The 15,300-nt window shown below is 40.2% G+C and overlaps 1 protein-coding gene across 1 annotated transcript in view; it reads right to left on the bottom strand.

Moving 5' to 3' along the window:
- Window positions 1-7,030, bottom strand: part of LOC121383623 — a 42,873-nt gene extending 35,843 nt beyond the window's left edge. The window contains exons 1-3 of the mRNA XM_041513716.1: window positions 7,001-7,030; window positions 2,582-2,740; window positions 1,303-1,448 (exon numbers count right to left, since the gene is read on the bottom strand). Of these exons, the coding sequence (XP_041369650.1) occupies window positions 1,303-1,448; window positions 2,582-2,740; window positions 7,001-7,030 (335 nt within the window). The remainder of the gene's footprint in view (window positions 1-1,302; window positions 1,449-2,581; window positions 2,741-7,000) is intronic.
- Between the last annotated feature and the right edge of the window lie 8,270 nt (window positions 7,031-15,300).

Genomic DNA, 15,300 nt, shown 5'->3' with positions numbered 1-15,300 from the left:
TGACTTCTCTTTATCCCGTGATGGTACCGAAGATCGGCGAGCCGTGGATTCCATAGAGCGTCTACCGGAATGAGTAGGTTTCTTAGAGGGCTGAGTAGAGGTAGCAGGACCCCTGTCAACCGAAGTCTTATCAGGTGGAGCCAAAGGACCCGAACCCCCCGAAGAGGGGACTGGAACCAGACCTGACCCCGAATCCGTCGGTTTGAATAAAGTAGCCATCGACGCCATTGTTCTTGAAGCATGGATGGCAAAATGGCCACTGAGTCTGCCATAGAAGGTGTGGATTCCATCTTCTTGGCCTTCGCTGACACGACCTTCAGGTACGCAGCAAACTCAACTTCTGATAACCCCGAACAAAGGTCACATCTCGAGTCAAGAGCACACGGAACACAACAACCCGGACCTAAGTCGTGTGGGTCGTCGCCGGCGGTAAACTTCTTACAGCGTAAACACGCACGCACAAGTCGTTGAACACTAGCATCAGACATGATAACCATGTTCAATCTGTGAAAGAGAAAAAAAATACCAACCATGACACAAACACAAAGCTGGTCAACAAAAGACGCCATATTGCAAATGGCGGCCGACACAACAAACATTTCACGTAATTAAACACTTGGAAAACCAAGTGAAATACACGAAACGACACAAAAAGATAACGAATATGAAGGTGAAAACATTCCACCCAAATACACGAATACAAAACCAAAGGTCGATGAAAAAAAAGTTGACTCCAAACAGAACCAAAGAAAAGACGTCCAGACCCTTTAGCAAAGAGAAAAACAAGGAAGTTACAGTCATGTGACTGGAACTAGAGAGCAGTATGCAGTAGAAGAATTTAGGCCATTCCACTGGCTGTTGGGATGTTCGGACCAGACCACCTGCGTGGGGGAGGTGCACTTGTTTGAGGACAGGTAATGTGAACAGAAATTTATTTTATGTATTTATAAAACATTTAAGTGAATGTATGTGAATAAAAATTATACACTTGTACCCACTCAACATGGTTTTTGTCAAAATTAATCCAGTAGTCTAAAGGTTAAATTGAAAGTTATAGCCTGCAAATAATAACTGCTGCACAGTGCAAGTTTAGGTTAACATCTTTACCATTTTATTTAAACTTTAATCTATTCACACACACAACCCCCCATAATAGAGCCATATCGCTAATATTAAATATACTGACTGACTGAAATGCAATGTTACATATTAGCGAGATATGGTGGAATTCAAAATGAAAACTGAGTAGAATAGGATGTGAAAACTCTCTATCAAAGAACAGAGGCACACAAATATTCTCACCCTAAACTTCTTCCATGTGTTAACTTAAGCAGTGTTACTAAGATGGCTGCTGCCGAGGTGATATACTGACTGCCATGTGGTGCTGCTTCAGAGTACTGTTGTTTGGAGATGATATCCTTCAGTTTGTCACCCAGTCCACGACCAATCTGAAAATAATGCAAAGCAAAATGTTTGTTAATAAATGATACCATAGTATATTTTAACTTGACGTTATTTGACTTGCACCATATGGTTATTTCCATGCATGGTCTTGATACTCACACAAGAAATGTGCTCCTCCTTCTCAATAACAGCTGAAGGAATTTTTATTTAACTCTTTCACAAAAAGCACAATACCGGTTTAGACAGGAAAAAACCTGCTGACTCCACCAGGGTGAGTGATCCTGCCACTCACACACCCTGATGAGCTCTATCACTAAGCTAGAAAATAATGCAAGCTAATATTCATCAGTTTTGGTTAGGTCTCGAAGTTTTAATTTTGGATCTGGTCAACCATGATATTGGATATTTTTAAAATATAGTTAAAAAAACAATCATTACTTTTATACATTTCAAAATGATACATATTTTATCCTCAATGAAGGCAGGAAGGAAATGTTTTATTTAACGACACACTCAACACATTTTATTTACGGTTTATATATGGCGTCGGACATATGGTTAAGGACCACAGATATTTGAGGGAGGAGCCACTTCATGGACTACTATTTTTGATTAGTAGCAAGGGATCTTTTATATGCACCATCCCATAGACAGGACAGCACATACCACAGCCTTTGATATACCAGTCATAGTGCACTGGCTGGAGCAAGATTATCCTTACTGAGTAGTAATTTAGCTCAGGGATCATGCTAGGTGGTAATTCAGGCGAAACAGTCACTCTATGCCACTGAATTTGATCTTGTTTAACAATGTGGGTGAAATCCACTCTTCAATTTTTTAGAATTAAGATAATTGCATCATCTGTAATATGGTCACCATGAAAATAGACTGCACCCACGGTTTTGGCAAATGATCAAAGTGACATTTTAGCAAGTATTTTCACTGTAAAAGTAATCTACATTGTTCAGGGTTCATACACTTCAAACATTTTAATTTTCCAGGATTTTTAAGCACTATTTTGGTTCATTTTCCAGGACTTTTTTACATTTTTACAGAAGTCTTAAAACATTACCTGGAAAGGAATTACATAAATTACATAAATCATATAAACATGTTTTATTTCCATTAATAATGTGGAGCTAGCCAGGTGTAATGATCACCCTCAAACAACACAAACCCCCTCAAGTCGCATGGCCTGGTGGACAGTCTTTATATGGTGTAGAGTCAGTTCTAATGAGACAATAGCTCTTGATGTCCACTCGGCTGCTGACTTCAAGTAATGACGTGATCTCTGCCATTTCTCATAATTAATCAAACCTCGGATAAATAGATACTTCTGAAAATAAAAAAATCAACAAAGTAGAACAGTGTGAGAGCTCCAACAAAGTATCAGTCCAATTGGTGGTATATCAAATAAGAGTATCTATACTTTTACTGAGCAAATTCTTTTTAATGGTGGAAAACATTCAATGCACAATTGCTAAATGGCCATTAAAATATTACCCAACACTCGAGGGGGTTGGTGAGTGTAGGTTTTACTCGATTACCTTTTGCAAACAATTTGTGCACCAGTATATCAAGCACACCTAATCACTATGACAGGTAAACCACTTTCTAAATACCTAACAATGGACCAGTCGTCTGCTCACAATTGGTGTTTGGTAATTTTACCACATCTACTGGGACCACTAATCCGTCAGGAAGGCGCTTACGCGTAACAGGATTCCAGTGCCGAGCAATCAAGCTTCAAGGCCGATCAAAGAAGATGCCCATTGACAGAATCAACTGTACCATTTAACTGAATAAACGATAGGTGAAGCACTTTTTAAAAGTACAGTTAAGTTGGCAATCAATCATTTATTTCCCAAAACACACACACACTGAATACATCCAGGGCTCGCGCTGTCGGTAGCCAAATTAGCCATTGGCTAATTAAAAATAATTTTTACAAAAAATGGCTAATAAAATTTGCAAGTGGCTAAAATTGTGGTTAAGCCATTTTCTATCCTCTGATGTGAACAAATGGTTACATAATCTATCCAACACCTCAAACATAACAAAAAAAACAAATATTCAATTAGCGTAATAGCAATCTCGCGACCGATAACAAGAAACGGTGTTATCTAGAATACAGCGTAGGCCTTATGATGTTTGCTTATTTTAATAATCACGGTTATTAATTTTAACGGCATGCATTCAACATGTATGACAGCAATGTAACGGTGATTCAATGTCTGGAAGATCTGTAACTTGTTATTTTAACTTTGTAAAGTCTTTGAACCAAAGTAATAAAAACAAACCGACAATGCTTGTCAATTTGAATACACATGCCAGTTCAGGGCCGAAAGACATGTATGCTGAGTTCCACTAGACCGAGCAAAAACAAAACGTTCGCTACATTGGTTTGTGCACTTCACGTTAAACCAAATGGACACCAATCAAATAGTTCGCAAACGTTTGTTGGCTGAAATGAAGAGAGCTCTTAGCGCGAATATACGTCACGCTTTAGAGTCAGCTGACACCCACATGTCAAGAGACATCATTGCGGACATTAAACAATACACAGAAGTAAATCTTGATGTCAATTTGTAGAAAAACAATAGTTGTTTGCATCAATGAATACCTAACTGCAGTTTCGTTTATTTCCTTTGTCTTTGTTAACTGGCCTCGGTGGCGTCATGGTTAGGCCATCGGTCTACAGGCTGGTACGTACTGGGTTCGGATCCCAGTCGAGGCATGGGATTTTTAATCCAGATACCGACTCCAAACCCTGAGTGAGTGCTCCGCAAGGCTCAATGGGTAGGTATAAACCACTTGCACCGACCAGTGATCCATAACTGGTTCAACAAAGGCCATGGTTTGTGCTATCCTGCCTGTGGGAAGCGCAAATAAAAGATCCCTTGCTGCTAATCGGAAAGAGTAGCCCATGTAGTGGCGACAGCGGGTTTCCTCTCAAAATCTGTGTGGTCCGTAAACATATGTCTGACGCCATATAACCGTAAATAAAATTTGTCAAGCGCGTCGTTAAATAAAACATTTCTTTCTTTGTCTTTGTTAATTTTGTACCTATGGTCGAGAGCACGCATGCAGATCGCGATCGCAGGAAATGAGCATGCAGTATTTATACAAATTGCAGTTAAATGTACAAGCATGATTAGCTGGATTGAAGGCAAACACTTAACTGTTTTCAACCCACTACCCAACTTATTTTGGCTTGATTTGTGTTATACTGATGGGGAAAGGCCTGGTTGTATATCACATCTGTATGTGGCAAGACATGTAATAGCCAGGTTATTTAGTTTTAGAATTATGAATAAGTAGTTCCATGGGGTGTGATGCATCCCAGTAGTAAAGCACTCGCTTGATGTGTGGTCAGTTTGGGATCGATCTCTGTCGGCGGGCCCATTGGGCCATTTCTCGTTCCAGCCAGTACATCACGACTGGTATATCAAAGGCCGTGGTATGTGCTATCCTGCCAGTGGGATGGTGCATATAAAAGATCCCATGCTACTAATGGATAAATATAGTGGGTTTCCTCTCTAAGACTATATGTCAAAATGACCAAATGTTTGACATTCAATAGCCGATGATTAATAAATCAATGTGCTCTAGTGGTGTCGTTAAACAAAACAAACTTTAAGTACTTTTATTTTAACTCGAGGGAAATGTTATGTTATTTTTTTTTATAACAGTCCAAACAAGGTGACATTTGCGTATATTGAATACACACGAACAAACTTTTTATTCAGTGGTATATACTTTAATTTTAAATAATTTCAGGTGTATATTTAAGACTAAACTGTTGAAATCCTTTTAGTATGACATCTTTATCTTCTGCATTTGTCATTGCAGCACATGAGGAGAGGCAACGTGCGAGGCCAATAACCATGGAGACGTCGTCGGAATCCGAAAAAGATGACGAACAAGATTGATATATAGTTCGATAATAAATGTTACAACTGTGCTTTTGTTATTCTTAATCACAACAGTGGGCCAACTATATAATGCGGTATGAAAATGTTGGCACAACATTGGTACACAGTTGGTACAACGTGGAATTACCAACATTGAGCCAACGTTGGCCCAATGGACAAAATGACCATGTGCCAACGTCAGCAGTCTACATTGGGCCAACGTTGAGCCAATCATGGTGTGCTATCTGGGAAGTCTGTGAACAGCCTCATGGTCTTGACGCTTAATGCAGACTACAGAATTACAAAAATTGGGTGTCAAACTATGGTAATGCAAACAAATAAAGTGATGATCAACATCAATATAAAAATTCAAGATTTAAATAAAAAAAACAGTGTGAAGTATTTAACTGTGCAAAAATACAAATATCACAGATAGATGCTGACTTTTATTCAAAATTTTAATTATATTTCGAAGAAAACATGGGGATTTGTGCTGTATTCTCAAAGAGAATGTTACACCCTGCACCACGGCGAGGTTACAGAACGGGCAGGGGAGAATGAATGATTAATATAGTGTTAAAAGGTCTCAGGTTACAAGTTAGCCCGAGTACTCTGACTGTAAGAGAGCTAGACGGACATTTGGACATAAATACGCTCTCATTACAGTCAGAGACCAAGCTATGTATTTTTTTGGCAATTCCCAACAACCAAAAAGTTGGCAAAGATTTCCGCTCTAATACCACAACAATCCTATGTTTGAGGTCAAATACCTTTACATCGATCATTTTCGAGTTAACTGATTAAAACAAATCTACATATTAATCACTAATACACATACTACAGAAAGAAATCCGACAGCACCCACATTCAGCTACGCTTCGTGACACTCCGTCGCAAGAATTACAAAGCTCGGTGACCTATTTCATGACGTAGATCACGTGATCGCCCACTGGGCGATTCCGCCTTGTGCAACAGTTACAGGGGCCGTATCATACCAAGCAACGTTACAACATGGAAGAGTTGGCTAATGGTTTCCTCTATAACACAGTGATAAAATTACCAAATATTTGACATCCAATAGCCGATGATTAATGAATCAATGTGCTGTAGTGGTGTCATTACACAAAAAAACTTTTTTTGGTGATTGTCGGGCACTTGTCGTTTTGAGACGGCCCCTGGAAGACGAAATGGCTGAGTGGGCTATCATGTGACGCATGTCACGATATAGGTTGGCGAACTTAGAATTCTGCTGTCCGGAGTTTGCCGAAGCTTAGCTGAATGTGGGTGCTGTCCGGTTTCTTTCTGTGGTGTGTGTATTAGTGATTAATATCTGAATTTCTTTTAATCAATCAACTCGAAAATGATCGATGTTAACGTATTTGACGTCAAACATAGGATTGCTGTGGTATTAGAGCGGAAATCTTTGCCAACTTTTTGGTTGTCGGGAATTGCCAAAAAAATACATAGCTTGGTCTCCGACTGTAATGAGAGCGTATTTAATGACAATGTCCGTCTAGCTCTCTTACAGTCAGAGTACTCGGGCTAGTTACAAGTCAGCACATTGTGCCCGAATTTTGCTCCAGCACTGGGGGGGGGGGGCACTTGCACCCCCCCCCCCCCCCCGTCCCCTGCCTAGTACGTTTATGTGTTTGCTGGTTGTCAGTGTAAACAAAACTACAAACCAAATCTCCAAAAGTTTGTTTTCCCGCCATCAGCATTAATTCTTGAGTATTTCCTCCATTAAAATAAAGAGCATAGATTTTTCTGAACGGTTGTTCAACGGAAAAAGTAATTTGACAATAACTTTTTCGAAATATGTAGCTTAAACATTCTAGTGTTCAGTACATAGACATGCTTGATATCAGCTCGACTAACATCCACTTCAAAACGAAACAAAAAAGGAACCAAAACACCTCAATGGACTGGGTATCATTGCATTTCAACTTATTTTTGTACTTATATCCAATTAACGTTAAAGCACGCTGTTCTGGGCACACACCTCAGCTATCAGGGCTGTCTGTCCAGGACAGTGGGTTAGCTGTTAGTTGGTTAGCGGTTGAGCCCTTAAGAACTCGCTACAGGTTGGAGCCGGTACCGGGCTGCGAACCCTGTACCTACCAGCCTGTAGTCCGATGGCTTAACCACTGCGCCACCGAGGTCGGTGACTGGGTATCAGCAAGGTAGTGATGAAATACAAATATCTGCTATACCCCAAGTTTGGAAACGGATATGCCTACAGTCAAAGTTCCCAAGTGAAAAGAACAAAGAAAGAAATGTTTTATTTAACGACACACTCAACACATTTTATTTACTGTTATATGGCGTCAGACATATGGTTTATAAGGACCATGCATATATTAAGAGAGGAAACCCACTGTCGTAACTTCATGGCTACTCTTTGAGATTAGCAGCAAGTGATCTTTTATATACCGACCGGCCTCGGTGGCGTCGTGGTAGGCCATCGGTCTACAGTCTGGTAGGTACTGGGTTCGGATCCCAGTCGAGGCATGGGATTTTTAATCCAGATACCGACTCCAAACCCTGAGTGAGTGCTCCGCATGGCTCAACGGGTAGGTATAAACCACTTGCACCGACCAGTGATCCATAAGTGGTTCAACAAAGGCTATGGTTTGTGCTATCCTGTCTGTGGGAAGCGCAACTAAAAGATCCCTTGCTGCTAATCGGAAGAGTAGCCCATATAGTGGCGACAGCGGGTTTCCTCTCAATATCTGTGTGGTCCTTAACCATATGTCTGACGCCATATAACCGTAAATAAAATGTGTTGAGTGCGTCGTTAAATAAAACATTTTCTTTCTTCTTCTTTCTTTTATATACCAGTCGTGGTGCACTAGCTGGAGCGAGAAATAGCCCAATGGGCCCACCGACGGGGATCGATCCCAGATCAACCGCGCATCATGCGAACGCTTTACCACTAGACTACTTTCCGTCCATCCTCTGATGGCTACGAATCAGAATTACCAAATGTTGACGACGATTAATTAATCAATGTGCTCTAGTGGTGTCGTTAAACAAAACAAACTTTATATACACTGTTACCATTTCACAACGGCCCAAAGTGTTTGGTCACATTCCCGATCATTCTCCACATGTAAACAGGTCTAGACACCGATGACGAATGTTGGTTATAGAGAGCTGAAACTATTCGGATTTTAGGTAATTGTTCGTATTTCACGTCATGATGTTGGACATGCGATTTACAGTAGGGCCTATATATATATAGCAGCATGTATATGGTTAGCATGTATATATATATATATACTACTCAAAAGAATTTAAGGGTCAAAAATTTATAACCAAATAAGTTTCAGAGTGTATTAGATTGATGATGTAAACTACACCAAATTTTTTATTTTTTGTTCCATATTTACAAAAAAAACATAAATAAACGTCACTGTATACAAGAAAGTCACATGACATGCTGTCAACGTTGAAGGTTGTCAAACATGGATTTTACACATTAGAACATTCGTTTAATAGTGTGTGAATCCACCCCTGGCGCGAATACACTCGACACATCGTTGCCTCATGCTGTTGATGAGACGTCTGAAGAACTTTTGGGAATGGCCTGCCACTCTGCCATAAGAAGTTGACCCAGATCATGAAGGTTGGCCGGAGGGGCATGGTTATTCCAAACTCTCCTGCCTAATTCGCCCCAGGCCTCCTCTATTGGGGCCAAGTCGGGCGAATATGCTGGCCAATCCATCCTGGCGATACCTTGTTGTCTGAGAAAGTCCGTTACCACCCTGGCGTGGTGGGGTCTGGCATTGTCATCCTGCAGAACTGCCCCGCCGCCAATCTGCTTAAGGCCTGGGAGAACCAACGGCCGGATAATCTCATTCAAATAGCGGATTCCATTCAGATTGCCATCCACCACATAGAGGGGGGTCCTGTGGTGGATAGAGATGCGGCCCCACACCATGACGCTGCCACCACCGAACCGGTGACGTTGTCTAACGTTAACGTCAGCGAAGCGCTGCCCAGGACGTCTGTAGACACGAACCCGACCGTCGTTGAACTGGAGACTAAACCTGGACTCATCAGTGAACATCACTCGACCCCACTGAACACGTTGCCACCGCAGATGAAGCGTGCACCAGTTACGTCTAGCCGTTCTGTGACGTGGTAGGAGTGGTGGTTGAACAGCCTGGCGACGGCAGCGTAGATTATTGGCTGTCAGACGATTGCGTATGGTTTGATCAGACACTCGAGTTCCAGTCGCAGTCCGCAGATTGTCACGTAATCGGCGTGCAGTGGTTGTACGTTGACGTAGAGCCATATTGGTGATGTAGCGGTCCTCTCTATTTGTAGTGCTTCGGGGTCTTCCCGAACGTGGACGATTTCGAACAGCAAGTTATGGGCACTTAGCAGACCTTTCGCTTTCGCCCTAATTTACGTGCAAATGTAAGCATGTTTTCGCTATTAGAACTAGTCGACAGTGTCAATGACAGTGGATTTTAATTCATTTATGGGTTGCTTAGACCCACTTTCGTCAAAATGGAACAATACCATGCGTGACATTATGGTCTAGCTAATATAATTGACATTCAGAAAATAATGTCGAAAATATCGTCTGACCCTTAAATTCTTTTGAGTAGTATATATATATATATATATATATATATATATATATATATATATATATATATTGCCTAAAATTATAAATATGAACGAAGTAACATGAGGTTTACCTTTTCAATTCCCGTATTTTTACATTTAACATTTAATAAACCACTATAATTATTATTAGCCAAATAATTTAAAAATAATTCCGAAAATATAACAAAAATAAAAAGGAATAAACTTCAAAAATGTAAACAACCGCCTCTAATATCAGAATAATATAATAAAATAACCAGTGCAATATGATTAATTTGTATTCCTTGATATTAAAGGTTTTATATCTCAGTTACAAATGACATATTTCGTTAGTTTTACAGTTAACTGCAAACGAATCGATCCCATACACAATATTTGCGTATATAACACAAGAATATCGACATTGTAGTATGCTTATACTGTGTAAACAGACTAAATTCCTGACTTTTTAAATCGTAAAAAATCTTAGGAAATCGGCGAAGCCACAACATCTGACAAATTGACTAGTTTTGGCAGTCGGAAACAATTGAGTTGCTCAAAGACAGGGTTATCCAATATTTGATATTCAATAGGGAAGTATTGATAAATAAATGTGCTCTAGATAGTGATGTCATTAAATAAAATAAACTTTTAACTTTGATTTTCGTTGATGGTAAAACGGTCAGATTTATTATCAAAGATTATGGTGCCGTTTCAGCCAACGCTAGGTACCGTTTTTGCTTGGCACAGTTCAATTTTTGCTATAGCCCTAATCCATTCCAGCAGTAGTGGCGACAGCGGGTTTCCTCTAAAAACAGTGTCAGAATGACCATATGTTTGACGTCCAATAGCCGATGATAAGATAAAAAATCAATGTGCTCTAGCGGCGTCGTTAAATAAAACAAACTCTTTTTTCTTCTTCTTCTTCTTCTTCTTCTTCTTCTGTGAGTTTGTTTTAGTTGTTGCTTTGGGCTTTTGTTTGTTTGATGGTGGGTTTTATTTTTAATTTTTTAAATTTTTTATTATTATTATTATTTTTTTTTTTTGGGATGTTGGTGGGTTTGTTGTTATTTAGAGGGCGGGACGTAGCTCATTGGTACGAACAGATTAGCCCATGAATTTGCGACAGCGGGTTTCCTCTCTCAATATACCGGCCTCGGTGGCGTCGTGGCAGGCCATCGGTCTACAGGCTGGTAGGTACTGGGTTCGGATCCCAGTCGAGGCATGGGATTTTTAATCCAGATACCGACTCCAAACCTTGAGTGAGTGCTCTGCAAGGCTCAATGGGTAGGTGTAAACCACTTGCACCGACCAGTGATCCATAACTGGTTCAACAAAGGCCATGGTTTGTGCTATCCTGCCTGTGGGAAGCGCAAATAAAAGATCCCTTGCTGCCTGTCGTAAAAAGAGTAGCTTATGTGGCGACAGCGGGTTTCCTCTAAAACAGTGTCAGAATGACCATATGTTTGACGTCCAATAGCCGATGATAAGATAAAAAATCAATGTGCTCTAGCGGCATCGTTAAATAAAACAAACCTTTACTTTTTTCCTCTCTCAATATATGTGTGGTCCTTAACCATATGTCCGACGCCATATAACCGTAATTAAATGTGTTGAATGCTATCATCTGGCTGTGTCTCTGACGACCCTATCATCTAGCTGTGTCTCTGACGGCCCTATCATCTAGCTGTGTCTATGATGGCCCTATCATCTAGCTATGTCTCTGACGACCCTATCATCTGGCTGTGTCTCTGACGGCCCTATCATCTGGCTGTGTCTCTGACGACCCTATCATCTGGCTATGTCTCTGACGGCCCTATCATCTAGCTATGTCTCTGACGACCCTATCATCTAGCTGTGTCTCTGACGGCCCTATCATCTAGCTGTTTCTATGATGGCCCTATCATCTAGCTGTGTATCTGACAGCCCTATCATCTAGCTATGTCTCTGACAGCCCTATCATCTAGCTATGTCTCTGACGACCCTATCATCTAGCTATGTCTCTGACGGCCCTATCATCTGGCTGTGTCTCTGACGGCCCTATCATCTGGCTGTGTCTCTGACGGCCCTATCATCTAGCTGTGTCTCTGACGGCCCTATCATCTGGCTGTGTCTCTGACGACCCTATCATCTAGCTGTGTCTCTGACGGCCCTATCATCTAGCTGTGTCTCTGACGGCCCTATCATCTAGCTATGTCTCTGACGACCCTATCATCTAGCTATGTCTCTGACGGCCCTATCATCTGGCTGTGTCTCTGACGACCCTATCATCTGGCTGTGTCTCTGACTGCCCTATCATTTAGCTATGTCTCCGACGGCCCTATCATCTGGCTGTGTCTCTGACGACCCTATCAGTAGTATATTTTGTACGTAGCGGGGACAACAATGGAAATACAATGGAGTCTCCTCCAATACAATGGATATGCACCTCCGGAACAATGGGTCCCCAATCCGCAACAATGGATGTGCACCTATTGTCTTTCCGGTTCAGTGGAGCGTATAATTGGTTATTCCGGTTCAGTGGAGCGGATAATGGGGTTTTCCGGTTCAGTGGAGCGAATAGTGGATTTTTGAACAAAAGAAGTGCACCTATTGTGCTGAGTGGATGACTGGCATTTTTTCAAATTTTGGGCGGGAACGTTGCGCGTTTTCAATGGGAACTAAAGTGGTGTTATTTATAGATAGTTTGAGTCAGTCTTTTGTGTTGGCTTGGTTTTTAGTTGTGACAAGGATGATGGGTACAAAGACCTTTGTCTAAATATGCTTTGAAAGGTTTATTGTTAGCAATGATGAAATAATATTTTTTGAATAGAAAACCAGTTGAAACCGGTTTATTTGTTATTACTATTATCCAATCGAAACAGTCGTTTTAAACATTGCATTTGAATATATGTTATAACATAAAAGAGAAGTGAAATTATTTATTATTTGTAACGATTGCGTTCAAAGATGAACTATAACGACAAGAAACAGGCTCTTTACTTCAGCTGGAAATATGTTTTACGATCAGAATGCCGTTTTAATGAATCAATAGTGAAAAAATCAACTTGTTGGTTTAAGAGTCGTACTGAATGTGAGATGGATGCCAAACGATCCTTCTGCGATTTGACTAGCAGTACCAAGCTAATAATAATCAAGAAAATACGACCAACTCGTGTGCTCGTGGATGAAGTAGATACAGTTGATAACAGAAAATGCTTGGAAAATTTGTTAACTCTGAGTTATGCCTTTGAAGTGTGTAAACTGGTTCAGCGATTCTGTAAAGAAATGTGTATGGGATGCATGTTCGACGAGGAGAAAACTCACACCTGTAAAACACTGAATCACGAGGATATGATCGAACGTTATTACACAACTGCATGGGTTGAACTGAACGAAGATTTAGTTGCTGACAGGTGGTTACATCTTGTTTATGCAGATCCAGTTTTATTAAACACTCCAGGATTTGTTTTGTGTCAGTATCAATGCAAAGACTATTTGGATATGAACGTTAAAACTGTAGAGTGGATGAACATTTTAAAAGAACAAGTACTTAAAATACTACGTTTAGAAGATCGTATGCGAGTATAAATTAATGACACAGAATACATTAGTTCAGTCATGTCATCCAGAGTGAACCCTAACACTGAAAAGAATGAACGTAACAAGAAAGGACTTGAAAAATATTATACAAAACCGAGAGACGCTGGAGCTTTCTACGGACCAAAGAAGTTTCACGACGCTCTGAACAGACGTGGTTTACAAACGTACAAGTTAAAAGCGGTAACACAGTGGTTGAACGACGAAGATGCGTACAGTCTTCACAAACCAGTGAACCGTTCATCCAAGCGTCTCCGAGTACGGGTTAACAAAAAAGATGAGATGTTTGACATGGATTTAATGGACGTCAGCCGCCATTCAAAAGTCAACGATGGAGTTAGGTACTTGCTTATAGCTATTGACATTCTTTCGAGATACCTGTGGGCCATAACCCTTGTAAACAAGAAACCGGAGACGGTGTTAGAAGGATTCAAAACAATTTTAAAAGACAAACGTATACCCAAGAAATTTCGGGTAGACAAAGGTACAGAGTTCGCAGGTGTATTCAAGCAGTTTCTATCAAAAGAAAACATTAAACTGATTGTCACGCAGAATGAAGATATCAAAAGTAACTTCGCAGAACGAATAATTAGGATGCTTCGGGGCCTTATCGCGCGTTTTACGACTTACAACAATACACAAAAATACATAGACGTTTTAGCAGATCTAGTACACAATTATAACAATACAGTTCACTCGTCCTTGGGACTGTGGGCACCGGTTGATGTAAATAAAGCGAACGAAATTAAAGTTTGGAGTCATCTGTACGTCGAACCCATGGTTAAGAAACTTAAAGTAAAGAAACCATTAGCAAAATTTTTATTTAAAGTGGGTGATTTAACGAGAATCAGCTATTTGCGTAAATCATTCACAAAGGAGCAGGACTTGAGGTGGACAGAAGAGTTGTTTAAAATACATTCTAGAAGTAGACGACAAAGTATTCCAGTGTACAGACAGAGATTTTCACGACGAAGTGCTGAAAGGTATATTTTATACGTTCGAACTTCAGAAAGTGAATAAAAATCAAGACATTCTGTGGAAAATCGAAAAAGTGTTAAAAAAGAAGAAGGAGAAGGGGAATGTGTACTATTTGGTTCGGTGGTTAGGCTGGCCACCTAGCTTCGATTCGTACGTAGAAGAAGGAGAATTGAAAACTGCGTGAAGAATGGAGAAGTACGTTATTTTGAAGAGCACGGATTCTAAATCAGTATTTCCTGACAACCACCACTATCACTTTCGCGTAAAGTTAAACCAGAGAAAACAACAGTAGGTAATCCAAAGTGGGAAATCAAAACAAGAAATTATTTCTTGATGATCAAGGGGAGACAATTTCATAATTTGCAATGCTATAGTTGTTTAATTTAACAATTACAATAACAAATAGTTTATCATTTTATTTATTTATTAAACTTTTACACACATTAAGTTGTATACATACAAAGATATATGTTTCAGAGTTATATAAATCCAGTATAGAAGAAATATTGGTTATATATATATATATAGCTAATGAACTATCATAATAATAAACGACTAAATGTTGTCTTCATTCTATTAATGTTGGCGGCGAAATTGATTGATATCTGCTGCTGTGCTGGTGTTGCTGGTGTTGCTGTTGTTGCTGTTGCTGGTGCTGTAGGACCGCCAGTAGATTTGAACCACGGCCTCTTCCGAATGGGGCACCTAGCCCCTGTGACAGGGTTAAATTGGTGCTGGGAGCACCTCGTCCCTGTCCAAGCACCATGTTTGTTGGCAGTCCTCGACCTTCAAAGTTTCCTCCTCCAGTTCCTTCAAACAATGAAAACAA

The sequence above is a fragment of the Gigantopelta aegis genome, chromosome 10 (assembly GCF_016097555.1).
Source record: "Gigantopelta aegis isolate Gae_Host chromosome 10, Gae_host_genome, whole genome shotgun sequence".
Lineage (NCBI taxonomy): Eukaryota > Metazoa > Mollusca > Gastropoda > Neomphalida > Peltospiridae > Gigantopelta > Gigantopelta aegis.
The sequence above is the reverse complement of the archived record's forward strand: the minus strand, read 5'-3'. Positions and strand labels throughout refer to the sequence as shown.